Consider the following 16,264-nt stretch of genomic DNA (forward strand, 5'->3'; position numbering starts at 1 on the left):
GATTAATCAAAATGGTAGTCTTACTAAGTGATTAGTTTGTGTGTGATACAATACAGTGTAAAAAAATGGCAGACTTGGTTGGGAATAGATTTTACACTTTAAGTTGTTCTCTCTCTTTCACACTCACTCTCTCACTCACTCACTCACTCACTCACTCACTCACTAACTCACACACAAACACACACACCTCACACATACACACACAGAGAGTCAATTTGGTCTAAAATTTTTATGCTAGCAGTTGCTATATGACTATTATCTTTGTATGAGAATAAATTCTGATACCTACATATTTGGCCTGCCTGTTAGTTAGAACTAGCAAATTCCAAGTAAAGACGTTGTCAAGTTTGTGTTTGTAACTACTCAACATTCTGCAGTTAGTGTTAAATTATCCACACCAGATTTGGTAAAATCTTTTTATGTGACAAAAAGTTAGGAATCCATAACTATCCTAATAATTGTAAACATCATGACTAGCAATGAAGTCTTGATACATTTGTACACACAAACATACACACAAGTACACACGCACCTTTTACACATACACACACACACACACACACACACACACACACACACACACACACACACACACACACACACACACCTTACACATATGCAAATTCCAAGTAAAGAAATGTCAAATTTGTGTTTGTAACTACTCAACATTCTGCAGTTAGTGTTAGATTATCCACACCAAATTTAATAATTTTTTACATGACAAAAAGTTAGCAATGCAAAGCTGTCTTATTAATTGTAAATAATTTATCATGACTAGCAATGAAGTCTTGATGCATTTATACACAAACACACACACACACGCACACACACACACACACCTCTGTGTGTGTACTCCATTACAGTATTACAACAATATTATCAAATACTGAAATAAATTATGCAATGAAATACATTTATAAGTCTGTCTTCAATAATCATCATTGTATCTACATAGAAAAGAAGAAATGTGAGTAAAAACAAACCTCAAAGTCAGCCATAAGCTGGTTTTGGGGCCTTATAAAGTATATAAAGGAGTGAAATCCACACAAAAATAGCCGAACTGTGAAAAAATGGTGCACCTTTAAAAGAAGTTGTGAAATCAAAGGTGGTGGCCAAGAAATGGCTGCAATGATGCTAATGCTAAAAAACTTTAATGATGGCTGTGTGCATTGTTAAAATTTATTAGTATTAACATCATTGCAGCCATTTCTTGGCCGCCACCTTTGATTTCACAACTTTTTTCACCCAAGCTTTTTAAGGCCGCACCATTTTTTTACAGCTTGGCTGTTTTTGTGTGGTTTATCTTTATAGCTAGAAACATTGTGTGATAAGCAATGTGTGAGTTATATTCCATGCATGGTGGTTTTAGATACTCTATTAGACTACATGGTAATGTACTACACACCATTATCATTAGTATAATATTATGCAGTATAATACACCAACAACATAATCACCACAGTCACTAACCTAAAAGGGAAGTAAACTTCTTCCATAATAACAGTACATACACACAAGCAGATATTTCACAATAATCATCATAATGTGTCATGCCAGGTGAGTGAAGGTATTCACCAATAAGAACATTTACAATGTGATTGCCGCTGCTGCCATTAACGTGATAGCAACACACAACAGTACTTGATCCTGTGAGAGATTGTGCTACAGTGGGTCAGCTTTATCACAATCAACAACTTGTAATATAGGACTGTTAGCTGCTACTGAAGTGACTAGAGGACTAAATGGTTCAAGACCAGGGATGGATCCAGACTTTTTAAAAGGGTACTTCCACTCTGGAATTGCAACTTCAGCCTAGCTGTAAGTTGAAGAACAAATAAAAAATCATCTGCTGACAATAGCTGCCCCTCACCATAGATCCCCTCACCAACTATATTTCCTTTTTTATAACTCCACACATAGCTTGCTATAATACACTGCTTCCCTTAAGAATACTATGACTGCTCTATTAGAGTAGCTCGATCTTGACTGCTCTATTAGAGTATATCTTGAGTAAGAGAGGTTCTTTCAAAGGGGTACCATGGAACCCTGGATGCACCCCTAAGACTTGATCCATGGTAGTTAGATGGTAATAATGAGGTGGTGATGTCATCATTAACTGGTGTTATTATTGAAGAAATGAGCTCTCCTTTTTACTACTGTCACCTAATTGTGGAGAAAATGAAAACAATCAAATTAACTGAAATATTGCATGCTAATTATGATATATATATAACTCAGGTGGCCACAAGACAATGGCTCTAGAAGCTAGTGCACACCGAAATTTTGGTGTTAACAGTGGAAACAATAACACCACTTTTATACTGACCTGAAGACTATTTTTATTACAAATAGGGCAATTTTTGTGGGAATGCTCTCCACATTAAGTAGCCATGAGCTCTCAAAAAATTACTTCTTAGTTTCTCATTTCTTTTTGCCCACTTGTAAAATCATGATATCCGACTACCTTGTAATATGGCACACATTAGGGAGCTTCAAAAGTGACAAATTTTATCAAATACAAAATAAATAGTCATAGAGTCATGCATGTCATGTGTGTTAATTTGCTTATGTAGACATAAACAAGATTGTCATTAATATTTTTATTCGTTTAAAATTCCTTTATATACAGTATGTGTATGCACTAGTGACTACAGGGCTAAAAACTATACCTTGGTGATTTTTAAATTCATGGTGAACATTTTAAGCCAAATCCCAACTCTGAACCATTTCAAAAGGAGGTATGGCTGTGAATTCCTGCTGATTAATGGTAGTTTATTTTTAGCGTAGTCCCTGTACAAATTAATTTCTTTGCTGTTCCTATTGTAATTCCAAAACTGCTCTTGGCTGAAACTTTGGTAACCCATTCTTCGGACACTGTAAATAAATGCTGAGAGGATATAAAAAAAATTGGAAGTTGTGCACTCAAAGAGCTCTTTATGAAGTGCTAATATTCACTAGTGCAATAAAAAATATACTAAACAGAGTCGAGGTGAGCAGTATACAATAATTAATTTTATTTTTAATAGTTTTTCCAATGCAAATGTATTGGACACGTCTGTAACAGCTGTTATTTTTGTCATACACTGAAAATAGCAAATTTCCAAAATGTCTTGATGTGCTTCTCTAATCCAATGCTTAATGGGAGCCAGCATAAAGTTTGCCGGATTAAGGAGGTTGTTGGATTATCAAGTCACCTCTGTGATTCAAAAATTTACAATTATGTCAAATTATGCAGTAAATTACAGGTAAAATGGATCACACAATGTTTTAAATATGAATTAATTTTAGAATTTGCCAGTATAGTCAACCAATTAATATTTTCTGTGATCGTTTTAATGCTGCTATTATTCACTGTCAGATTACAAAGGTTGAAAACACTGTATTTTCAATTCTATAGGTAATCAAATTTTGTGTTGGATTGTGAAGTACAAAGGTCTCAGATTACAGAGGTTGTTTTCCAAAAGTGTTGGTAAATGACATTTTGGTTGGATTAGAGAGGATTCTGGATTACGCAGGTGTTGGATTAGAGAGGTTCATCTGTATTATGATGACAATGTACCTATCGATGTTAAGTCCCTACTTCCCTTCCAGTGTTGGGCTTAGGTTGGGTTTATATAGACAATCTGCAAAAGCAATGCCCACTGCTGGGGATAGGGGTTTGTCTATATAATCTCTGATTCTCCCACTAATTCCTGCCATATGATTTATATTACGTGTACAAGTTTGTATGGGTTGTAGCCTACATGGCTAGTTTGTACTCATGAATACGTGAGTTAAGTTTAATTCACTGAGACAAAAGTCACGGTTTCCCTCTATAATCCCGCATCCACACTTCCCCTATTTATCCAGTAGTGGGGTTTACAAATGATAGGTGCATTACAAATCAATCCAATGTGTTGCTATGCATTCATCAATGTATACATATAATAGAACTATGCACTCCTCTACTATAAACTTACTGGTAAAACTTTCCCAATACAAAATAGCCAAGTGGTGAGAGCACAGGTTACTTAGTGATGTCAGAATTGTGTAACTTTAAGATCACGCCCCCTATCTACACATCTCCTGCAAGCTATTAGTTCTGCCACAGGCATGTTTACCTGCACAGACTCAAGTGCAGTGGTTAATAGGCATCTTAGTGCTGGTTTACTTGATGGAAATAGCTGTGTTTACATGGCTGCTGGAGGCTTGCTTTTCTTTATTTTCTCACAGTTAATAGGCTAGTGGTCAATCCCTCCACTGCTCCACATATTCCACCCACCCACCTTAATAGTATGTACTGCCATATGGTGGGTCTTACATCATCAGTGCCACATCATTAGCCAAGTCTCCTACATGTATGAAATTAATGATAATTATTGCTGCTGTTATAGTACGTTACTAATTAATTTTTATGCTAGCTACATGCGACTGGGCCAGTGATGGGCACAGCAAAGCATTCATCTATCAATTTTCCTAGCCACAAATGCAAACAGATTTTTGGATACCAAGTTGAATTTCATGTTCAAATGTTTAGTATTAATTTTGCTTGCATCCTCTCTGTTGTAGTGTGTTAATCTTATACAGATTCTTTATTTTGCCACATGCTATAATGTCATAGTACTACATCACTACAGTAGTATCTGCACAAAAAGAAAGAGAATCAACTTCTGATGATTAAAGCTCGAGAAACCTGCTGCAGTTGAAGAAACTATTAAAACTATTTTCGAGTAAAAAATTTATGGACAATCTGTACCCACAATATTTTTTTACTCAAAGCAAAAACTATTTAACACAATTTTTCTTTGTACTACCATCATTAGGGGATGACCCTTATTTGAATTTGGAGGTTCCAGTTCCAAATCACCTATTGTGTGATGTTTGTAGACAAACAACTGATGTCAAATGTTCCTCTCCAAAGTAAGTGCTAGTGGCAAGGTGATGCTAAATTTTGGTGTCATGTAACTCATGTCAGAAGATACTGCTGAGGTAATTCTGTTATCATAAACTTTTTGTGATGTACGTACATACTATAATTATAGACAGTTAAATAGATTAGCAGTTTTCAAAATATAAAGGATTAAAATTTTTCAATGATGTACTTTAAAAACCATAATTAAGTAGATATCCCATAATTTAGGGAACACTGGAAAGGTCAATCAACAGTCTTCCATCAGTGAAAATTGTGCTTTAAAATCTTTACACAGCGCAAAGTTGCATGCAACAGGGCAACCATCATTACTAATAGTAGAACAGTTGTGATGAGCATCATCATGATAGCAAGGTGAATTGTTGTCTCCTCAAAATAACTGCGATGCTCATACAACATTTCTTTACTCCTTTTATGCTACTCTACATGTGTTGAGTCAGGTAAATAAGTGCTTGATCAGCATGTGAACACAGCTAAGGAATATGTCGTTTGGTATGTATATCAATGCAAACATATCTCAAGCCGTAGGTACTTATTGCAACGACATTTCCAGTTTTACAATTAATGTTCTGATCTCAGTACAAAATCTATACAGTACGTTTGGTGGTATAACTTCAACCCATATAATACGAAACCTTGAAACTAATGATGCTGTTGATTTTCTAATTTACTGAATGTTGCAGGGAAAAAGTAACTGTGCTGTAATTTTTGTGCACTACATCCAATAAATGAGCTTGTTTTCTCTGTGCTGATGTGACTACAAAACCATTTGGGCACCAACTACCACTGATCTCATAAATGCCATATGGTATTTATGTACCCTAGATTCTGTAACTTGCATCGAGAGATTTATTAAAGCTTAAATGTAATAGAGTGTGAGGAGTTATAAGTTACTAAAGTTTGAAATACATAGGTATGTACAAAGTTTAAGTAGTAAGGTGTCCTTACATACATTTTGATGTAGACATGGTTAAATCATTTGTGTGTACAGCATGTGCTCTTCATGCTGATCACGCATGTCATCAATGCTGTTTTGTCTACCTTGTTTACACTGGGGAATGGAAAGGAAGTGATTGCGGTTAAGCACTTGTCAGATTGCAGTAAAAATTAATTTTAAAATGTGCAAAGGTTTGCATTACCCACTCACCACAACAACTGCCATATGGTGGTATTGCCTGTAGCATCAATCTCTAAGCACTCTGTAGCTTCTGTAGAGTGTTTTAGTAGCTCCTGCACTTATCCTGTAGTGGTCATGCTCTTAAATGAACAAAAACAGGGATAACTGGTTCCTTGTGCACTATTTCGGGTAAGGTAACATCATCACAGTGGTACTACTAATGAAGAGAAACAGTAAGAAAACAGATTACATATAGACGTGTTGCTACTTTTGTATGCAATAGCTTTGTGTGTATGTGTACATGTGCACTTGCTCAAACATCTGAAAACCAGACTTGGAGACAATCACTTCAACTGTCAACAGATTAGTGACGTTTGTTATGTCATTATAAGCATAGGCGGCGGAAAGGGGGGGGGCTAGGGGGTTAAAGCCCCCCTCGGTCTGCTGAGGGGGGCTTAGCCTCCCCTCAGAATGATATCACACCGAAATAATCTTTCTTGGAGTGGAGCTGAAAACCGTGATAAAGATCGAGATACTCTAATAGAGCAGTCACTCTAATAAAGTAGTCAGTGTGTAGCGAGCTACGTAAGGATTTTTATGTAGTTTATCAGCTAGAAATGGTAGCTGGTGAGGTGGAAAGCTCTTATCAGTTGGTTGTGACCTTTTTTTTTTTTTTTTTTTTTTTGGTCTCACCTTACCAAACTATAGAAATAAGTCTGGGTCAGCCCAGCCCCCCCTCATATCAACTACTTCCTCCGCCGCTGATTATAAGTCTGTAATTGTTGTTTACACAATGGCAACCACAAGGCCATTATGTAATGTTAAAGTGCAAAAAATAGCCTGAGTGAAACCAGTCTAGTACTGACTCTAATTCCTTGTTCTAAAGTGAATAATTTGTGTTTTGTAAGTTATAGCAGTTTAGAAGCAGTAGGTTGGAGCTTGGTGATAAGGGTTAAATGTCATGCTAGACTTAGCATGAGCGTAAATATGTGTTAGAAACGGATATTGAGTCTCTCCAGTTAATGGCCATTTGGTAGCCTGCAGCCCACTATTAAACACTGAATACAGACAATGTAATATACAAAAAGTGTCTTTTAATTATTTTACTGCTGTTTAGTTATGCTGCTATACAGCATGAGGTTCAATACAGCACTTAATCCTTACCCTGTAATGCTGCTATGTGACAGTGATAGTTGATCAGCGAAAATCTTTCCAGTTGATGAAGAACAAGCTCAACGAACGAGCTGTGTAGTCTTTCGTGGCTATTCAACACAGGAGCTTAATGATTAGAAATTATAAGTGCCAGTGATAAGACCCTATACATACAGTAGCTACCACAAAAGACTACACAGCTTGCTCATTAAGCTTGCTCTAAGGATATTACCATCAACTGGAATGCTGATTAACTATCACTGTCACATAGCAGCATTACAGGGTAAGGAGTAAGTGTTGTATTGAGCATAACTGAACAGTAGCAAAATCAAATTTGTACATTTCATTGTCTGTATTCATTGTTTAATGGTGGGCTAACTGGCAAAGCTCAATGAATCCAACCATATAATGTGCAAAAATTAAAAAAATGTGCCAGCGCAGTAGTCCAGTTCACTGAATAGTGACCCCAAAAATTTATGATTTTCTTCTATTTCATAAATATTTTGCCAATTGCATTTAGTGCATTTTACTGTAAAAGCAGGTTTGTGTTAACATGTGAGATTTTTGCAGATCTGATCACATCCTGCTTTCTGTGCACTTTGTACTTCTGTCAAGTATTTTAGTATCCCCTGCACTTATCCTGTAGTGGTCATGTCCTTAAGTGAATGGAACAGGGATAACCAGTCCCTTTTGCACTATTGTTGGTAAGGTTACATCATCAACACTTTTGGTTGTTGATAATAATTGTTGTGGACTATTCTTCAAAGTAATAGTGGCACTACTAATATAGAGAAACAGTAAGGAGACGTTGCAGTGGTGCGTTGCAATTTTTTATGTCTCGAATCAGTGGCCTTGTGCGTACATGTGCATGCACACTTGCTCAAATGTCTGAAAACAAGACTTGGGAGATAATCACTTCAGGTTAGCAATGTTTACTATGTGATTATCAACAGTACTAGACTGATAAGTTGTTAGATTTTTTTGTGCTGTTTCACTCAGGCTGATAATTGCTGTCAATTATGGGAAACTCAACAATCACATTCAAAAATAATAAAGCCACCAATGAAGGAGGAGCTGTTCATTGTACTATACATTGTAACATCTTAGTTAATGATGATTCAAATGTAACATTCAGTGACAACAGTGTAGTAAAAGGTGGAGCTTTAGACACCATAGATAATTCTAAACTGTCAATCAGAGGTAGATCACTTAGTGATACTCACTAACAATACTGCTACTGATGGAGGAGCTGTGTACTGTACTAGCAATAGTATCGTATCCTTCCAAGAAAACTCAACAGTAAAATTTTACAACAATACAGCAGTACAATATGGTGGAGCATTATCAACTGATAGTTCTAATCTGACATTTAAAGGAAATTCTAAGGTAAAGTTTTATCACAATACTGCTAGGTTACATGGTGGAGCTGTGTACAGTAACTCAAATAATGTTATATTATTCCATGAAAACATAATAGTGAAGTTTTATAACAATAGTGCAGTACAACATGGAGGAGCTGTATACACTAGATCAAAGTCTTTTGTCACATTTCAGGGATATGCAATTGTATCGTTTACAAACAATACTGCAGAAGAAGGAGGAGCCATTTTTGGCTTTCCTAACAATAGAGCCTTGTTTGATGAAGACTCCATAGTACCATTTACTGAAAACACTGCTACACATGGAGGAGCTTTCAATTGACATGTGGCACACATATTATTTCAAGGAATCTCAACAATTATATTCAAGAAGAATAAAGCTACCACAGGTGTGGGAGGAGCTATTAGTTGTCACAATCATTGTGGCCTCTTGTTTGATGGTGATGCAGATGTGACATTTAGTGGCAATAGTGCAGTAGAAGGAGGAGCTGTAAGCACCAGTGCTTATTCTAAACTATCAATCGGAAGTAGTTCTCTATTAATATTTACTGTCAATAATGCAATTGATGGAGGAGCTGTATACTGTATTTACAGTAGTATATCACAATGGAGATTATTCTAATGTTCTGTTTCATGAAAATTCTTTTGTATCATTTATAAACAACACTGCCAGGTGTGGAGGAGCTATCCATTCTCATACTAACAGTAGAGTAACATTTGATGATTTCTCAATAACAACATTTAGTATGAACATTGCTAATTGATATGGAGGTGCATTAACTGTAGTTCATTATTCAAATATATCATTTATGAAAAGCTCTACAGTTACATTCCAAAAGAATAAAGCTAGCATAGGAGAGGGAGGAGCAGTTCATTGTAACAACCACAGCAAAATCCTATTTTATTGAAAACTCAAATATAACATTCAGTGACAACAGTGCAGTGGGGGAAGGTGGAGCTATAGGCACCAGAGATACTTCTAAACTATTAATCACAAGAAGTTCACTGCTAACATTTACTAACAATAATGCTATTGTTGGAGGAGCTATACAGTGTAAAACTCAGTCCAGTATAATATTTGATGGAAATACTTTAGTGACATTCATTGACAACACAGCTTTAAGGTATGGTGGAGCAATATCTATTGATAATTCTACTGCGATATTTAAAGGGAAATCACATTTGATAATAAGCAAAAACATTGCCCTATATGGAGGAGCTATACATACTAGTAAATCATCATCCATCACATTTGAAGACTTCTCTGTAGCTACACTCACTTACAATGCAGCTACAGAAAATGGCGGTGCCTTACACCTTAGTGATAACTATTCAGTTATAGGACAAGATGGTAACATTGCTGATCGATATTGTGGAGCTATATATTATTATGCTGAATTGTCACAGGATGCTAATAGTGCCATGAATGTTAATACAACAGGAATTGGTGTCTACAGCAACACTGCTTATTTGGCAACAATATCTATGTACATGTACCATCCTCATGTGATGATCTGTGTGTAAATAACAGTATAATAATAGGTACTGCTGTAACATTTAGTAGACAAAGGCAGTTTGTTGAATACGTCTCTACTTCTCCAAATAAACTAGTATTATTTGAGCCAGCTATATGTATTGGTAATGATGATCACACAAACTGTGAGACTTATATTGTAAGGAATATAATGCTTGGTCAGAAAATTGCAGTCAATGGTTGTGTCTGGGACTATTACAATAAACAAGCTGTTGTAACACAGTTTTCAGTACGCAGTTCTGATCAACCTCACCATATTGCTGACTCAGATCATGTGCTAATATCATGTGATGTACTGAAAGGACTTAGTTTAACAGGAGACAAAGTTACAAAAGCAGAAAACATTTTAATGAGTTTTGCTTCACACTCAGGTAATCAGTCAGACCTGAAAACAGTTTCTGTGCAAGTAATAGTTGAATTATCACCATGTTACCCTGGTTTCCACTATGATAACAATAACACAACACAAAGGTGTATATGCTACAGTGATAATGACATCATATCCTGTATTGATAGCATATCAATCATCAAGGAAGGTTATTGGTTTGGTGTGGTTGATGGTAGAACTACAGTGACCATTTGTCCTAATAATTATTGTAACTTTACATGTTGTAAAACTACTTAATAATAAATTTTGCCAACTTTTACCAGTAAGAGTAAATCAGTGTCTTTCACACAGATCTGGTACTGCTTGTGGTAGTTGTGAGGAAGGCTACACTCTACCATTTGGTTCTGTAGACTGTGTAAGTGTTAAAAAGTGTTCAACAGGGCAGACATCACTGGTAGTCACATTATCAATGATATACTGGATAGTCATAGTTATACTAGTGTTTATTATGACATACAATCATGCTGGGATTTAAGTGAACGTTTATACATCTCAACAGGATTGTTTACAACTGTAAGCATAATTTCCAGTATAGCAAAGATTACTCCACAATTTCTAGGACAACTTTGCTTTGTAAGGAATATAAGTGGAATTGACCAACAATTTATTCATTATGTACATCCACTAGCAGTCACCTTCATTGTAGGAATAATTTGCTTGTTAGCAAGGGTATCTTACAGGATTTCAGCATTTGTCAGCAGGGGCATTATCCATGTTATATGCTATCTTCTCTTATTATTATACACTTCTGTGGCCACAGCTTCATTATTGTTATTGAGATCACTGACATTTGATAATGTGGATATGGTTTACACTTACCTGTCACTTGACATAGAGTATTTTCATGGTCGTCATCTACCATATGTTATCATAGCAATATTATGTACACTAGTGATTGTGATTGGTCTACCACTTCTGCTTCTACTTGAACCATTCCTTAATCACAGGATTAACTTTACTAGGATAAAACCATTACTGGATCAGTTTCACGGATGTTACAAAGATAAGTTTCGTAGTTTTGCAGCTTATTACATGATATGTCGACTTGTGGTTATTGCGGTAATCATTGTGAATTCATCTAATGATAGTTCCACCCAGTATCTGTTGATCACTGTCAACTATGTATTGTCCTTGATATATGTAACGCTAAAGCCATATGCAAGAAGAATACTAAACATGTTTGATGGCTTGATCTTACAATTGTTGATTGTGGTTTCAATGATACCACTTGTTGACAGTTTTGATCCTGATTCAGGGGCGGATCCAGGGGGATTCCATGGAACTCCCCTTTTGAAACAGCCTCTCTTACTCGAGATACTCTAATAGAGCAGTCAAATTGAGATACTCTAATAGAGCAGTCACAGTAGTCTGAGGAGCAGTGTAGCAAGCTATGTATCTGTTATAAATAAGGAAATATAGTTGGTGAGGGCATCTATGGTGAGGGTAGCTATTGTTAGCAGGTGATGACCTTTTTTTTTTTTTGGTCTTCAACTTACAGCCAGGTTGAAGTTGCAATTCCAAAGTGTAACCCCCCTTTTTAAAAGTCTGGATCCGCCCCTGTGATTTATTGTTAACATTCACTATCATTTTAGTCTTACTACCACTAGTAGCTTTTCTGATGATGAAAATGTACCTTTATAAAAGTACAATCAAGAAAATTACTGAACATTGTAGACCACCTAAACCAGACACTACCAAAGATAGCAATGAAATACCGATGAGAGACTTTGTGGACAGTGTTATTGATGATAAAGCAGGAAGAATGCTACTATATGTGTACTGTAAGTAGCCAATAAAAATTATAACATGCATTGCTACTAATAAACTATGCAACTGTACTCCAGCAATTATATTACCAACATTAATTCGTTTCAGGGGCTAAAGGGGGGAAAGTTGTGATTAAATTATTACTTGTAAGTGACCTTTGGCTATTATTGTACACCGTGATTAGACTAGTTGTAAAGTTGGACTGAAATAGTAACCTCTGCACCAAAAAATGTACAGCCTAATGTGGTAAAAACAAACCTCAAGATTATAGAATATAACAATTAGATTAAAAGTTCTAATTACTAGTCATAAGTACCTTTCATGATTAAACATAAAATTGTCCTAAAACTTGATTAAAGATCAACAGTTATGAAGTCTACCAAGCCAAGCCTAGTCTGTAGCATACTTAATAATTTTGTCCCTTTTACTTCACTAATATTTAAACATTGCTTCCAGATTCAATGATGTCACATAATGTCACTATGACAGTTGTCACAGCTATAAAAACATTCCCTGGAGGAGCATGCACCCCCTTCAGACTGTCCACTCCACTACTACTTTGTCCTTAAAGCCCTTACAAAGTATACATGCTTCCAACACGTTGACACCAAACAAAATATTATTTGTGCACAAACCATATTTGTTTAGTTTCCACCATAAGTAGCAAATACCCATTCTCTCACTATTTAGGTTAAGGAAAATAGTTTTTTAACTACTGAATTGTATTCAACAGTCAAATAGAAACAGCAGAGCATTGTTAATTTTCACCTGTATTTTTTAAACATTTATTGTAGCAAAAGCCAGACACTGATGATGAATTTAATTACTATCATGATTCCTTCATTAAAGTAATAAATAAGATTAAAAACTAATTGTTTTAGAAGTCATTGCAATAATATTATTGTGCATACACAATGTCACCTTAAATCGTGCTTACATCATGTCTTATTTCATGCTTAGCCTTTTGTAGATTATTAGCTACCTTTTGTTATTAGCTGTATACCACAATTACAAGTGTTGTGACATTGCATGTATTTATATTTTGTTTTGTGTTAATCAAACAGACAAAGTAAGAATTGTTTGTAGCTGATACATAAACTTGACAGCATTGCATTGCAATGAAATCTATATAATAATGCATTTATTTCTATTACTTCTAGTACTAGTTAATGCCTTGAAATCAGTGAGATAAGTGTGTGTGTGTTTGCGTGCATCTGTGTGTGTTTGCGTGCATCTGTGTGTGTTTGCGTGCATGTGTGTGTGTAGTCTGTGTATGTGTGCGTGTGTTTGCATAATTATGTGTGTGTGTGTGTGTGTGTGCGTTTGTGTATGTGTGGTCTGTGGGTGTGTGTGTATGTGTGTGTGTGTGTGTGTGTGTGTGTGTGTGTGTGTGTGTGTGTGTGTGTGTGTGTGTGTGTGTGTGTGTGTGTGTGTGTGTGTGTACGTGCATGTGTGCATGTTTGAATGAATTTTGGAATAGTAGCTACATGGTATATCAGGTCAGTTTATAGCAGTAAAACATCTTTGAAAACAATTCTAGAATTGCTTCTATTCCTTGGTTCTCTGATGTTCAACACACACACACACATGCACACACATTATATCAAGACACACGGTAGTGTGTCGTGCGGCCCAAGAAGCCGGCGAGCCACACCTGTGAGTATATTGACAGGAAGAACGAAAACGTCATTTTCACACCTTTGTATCTCAGTGATCACTTATCCGATTGGAACCAATCTTGCTACACAGTTGTCCGCCAGCCAGGGGAGTCTACATTCCAAATTTTGAAGGAAATCGCTCTAGCCATTTCCTAGATACGAGCTGCCAAAGTTTTTTTTTTTCTTGGTTTTATTTTCTTCTTCGTCTTTTCGCACACTTGCAAAAATTGCTATAACAAGCAAACGCGTACTCCGATCGCCATGAAATTTGGCACACAGAAGAGAGTCCAAAGGCGAATCCTAGCATCAAATTTGGTACAAATTCGATGAATGGTTCAGGAGTTATGACCGATTATTCGCATAAAACAAGATCGATTTGTTGTCACGCCTACAGGGTAAACCGCTTCATGGAATGAGTTAAAAATTGCTAAGTAGATGGAGTAACCATCGTAGGAGTGCCTTTTGGTGGTTTCAAAGGAATCGAGATAAAGACCATGGAGATATGACACAAAGCCCAACCTGTGTCACAATTACGCGATCGATTTTTACGAATAAAAAGGTATTAGTTTTCACGCCTACTAGGCAAACCGCTTAGAGCAATGAGCTGAAAATCGGTGTATAGCTGGAATAATCTTCATAGAAAGTCCTTGCAGTAGTACAGAAAAATCGGATTACAAACCACTGAGTTATGATTCTAAAGCCAACTCCGTGTAGCAAATGCGAGATCGACAGAGAGAGAACCATCACTAATAATTGATGAGAAAACATGCATGATTACAAACAAATTATATATTGTGTTATGTGTCCTCGGACAACATGCGACCACATGTCTGACCAACAGTGGACAGCAGTGGGCATGGCAAGGAAAAAAAAAATTATATTTAAGTACAAAACTAAAGTTACAGCTTAAATTATATACAGATTAAAAACAGTCCGGGTTGATTGTCCATTCTTTAGAGTTCCTACCATAAAATATTCTCTGTGAAGCAGAAATTGAGGCACTGGCCATCTTGAACAAAAGATTTCTAGCACTTCCCTTGGAAAATAGGGATACTTGCTGGGTAAAATTTATCACATCCTTAATTGCAGCAATAGAACTAGGTTGAAAATGGCCCAAAACACTGACTTCCACAGTTCTGTAGCAGTGAGGAATCTTCAAACGATCCAATTCAGCCAAAAGCTGTACATACTCAGGTTTATAAAGTTTGCGGTTGTGTGCAGACTCCAAATGATGTATTGAGTCCAATGGACATGTAAGCTCTATAATGCCCATCGATGCAGAGTGTCTGTTATAGATGACAACATCGGGTCTGTAAGGAGTGACTAAGACATTGGAGGGGATGGTTTCAGGAGGAGAGTCATTAAAACGATGTCCCTGCAGGTCCGCATAGACACTGACCATCTGGCAATCAGAAAAGAGAGTAATTAACTGAGAAATTAAAGTGAACAGTACTTGATTATGTCTATAGGTGTACCTTTGTTGGGATAGTGCTATTGGGCAACCACCTAAAATATGAGCGGTATAGTTGGCCGGTTAGAGTCACAAAGGGTACACTTGGCTCCACACTGTATGTGCCAGCGACGCAGGTTAACAGCAGTAGGCAGAGTGTCCGAGGATGCTCTCAACAAGAAAGAAAGTTGCCCAGGGTGAAATCCAGTCATTAACTTATTCCATGTTCTGCAGCTAGTTTCTAACCTAGCAGAATCCAAAAATTTGCATTGCACAGTGAGTTGATTGAGATGGGCTTCACTGTCAGAAGTAATTTTACTAGTAGAACAGTCACCCTAATAGAGCATTCGGCTAATTTATTTACTCCATTAAAGAAATTCATTACATCACAAGTTATTCTGTAGGAAGTTCAGCTGCAAACAGTTAATCTTATAGACAGTTCAGCAAGAAGCAAGTCACCATGTGGAGAGTTAAGCAAATATATCACTATAGAGATTCAGAACATTATAAGTCACACTGAAGAAAGTTCAGCTATAAACAAGTCATGCACCCTGTAGAGAATTCAGCTACAATTAAGTCACTCTCTAGAGAATTCAGCTACACAGAATTCAGTTACACACAAGTCACTGTGGAGAGAGTTCAGCTACAAACAAATTACCCTGTAGAGAGATCAGCTACAAATAAAACACTTTGCAGAGTGTTCAGCTACAACAAATCAACCTTTAGAGCAATCAGCAATGAACAAATCAACACAAATCTACCTGTAGAGAGATAAGCTAGAAACAAATCACCCTGTAGAGAGTTCAGCTACAAAAAATCACCCTGTAGAGACATCAACTAGAAACTAGACACAATGTAAGGAGTTCAGCTACAAGCAATCACCCTGTAGAGAGTTCAGCTATAACAGATC

The 16,264-nt window shown here is 36.5% G+C and overlaps 1 protein-coding gene and 1 long non-coding RNA gene across 2 annotated transcripts in view; one reads left to right on the top strand and one right to left on the bottom strand.

Annotated features, from left to right (window-relative positions):
* Window positions 1-815: 815 nt before the first annotated feature.
* On the bottom strand, window positions 816-6,427 carry LOC136245565 (uncharacterized). Its single transcript, XR_010695940.1, has 4 exons — window positions 6,057-6,427; window positions 3,960-4,331; window positions 1,471-2,163; window positions 816-947 (listed from the first exon to the last, which is right to left on the bottom strand). It is a non-coding gene; the product is annotated as an uncharacterized lncRNA (long non-coding RNA).
* Window positions 6,428-11,156: 4,729 nt separating this feature from the next.
* LOC136247441 (uncharacterized) overlaps window positions 11,157-16,264 on the top strand; it is a 248,238-nt gene continuing 243,130 nt past the window's right edge. The window contains exon 1 of the mRNA XM_066039160.1: window positions 11,157-12,260. Within this exon, the coding sequence (XP_065895232.1) occupies window positions 12,225-12,260 (36 nt within the window). The 5' untranslated portion in view covers window positions 11,157-12,224. The remainder of the gene's footprint in view (window positions 12,261-16,264) is intronic.

This window comes from Dysidea avara, chromosome 2, assembly GCF_963678975.1.
Source record: "Dysidea avara chromosome 2, odDysAvar1.4, whole genome shotgun sequence".
In the NCBI taxonomy this organism is placed as follows: domain Eukaryota; kingdom Metazoa; phylum Porifera; class Demospongiae; order Dictyoceratida; family Dysideidae; genus Dysidea; species Dysidea avara.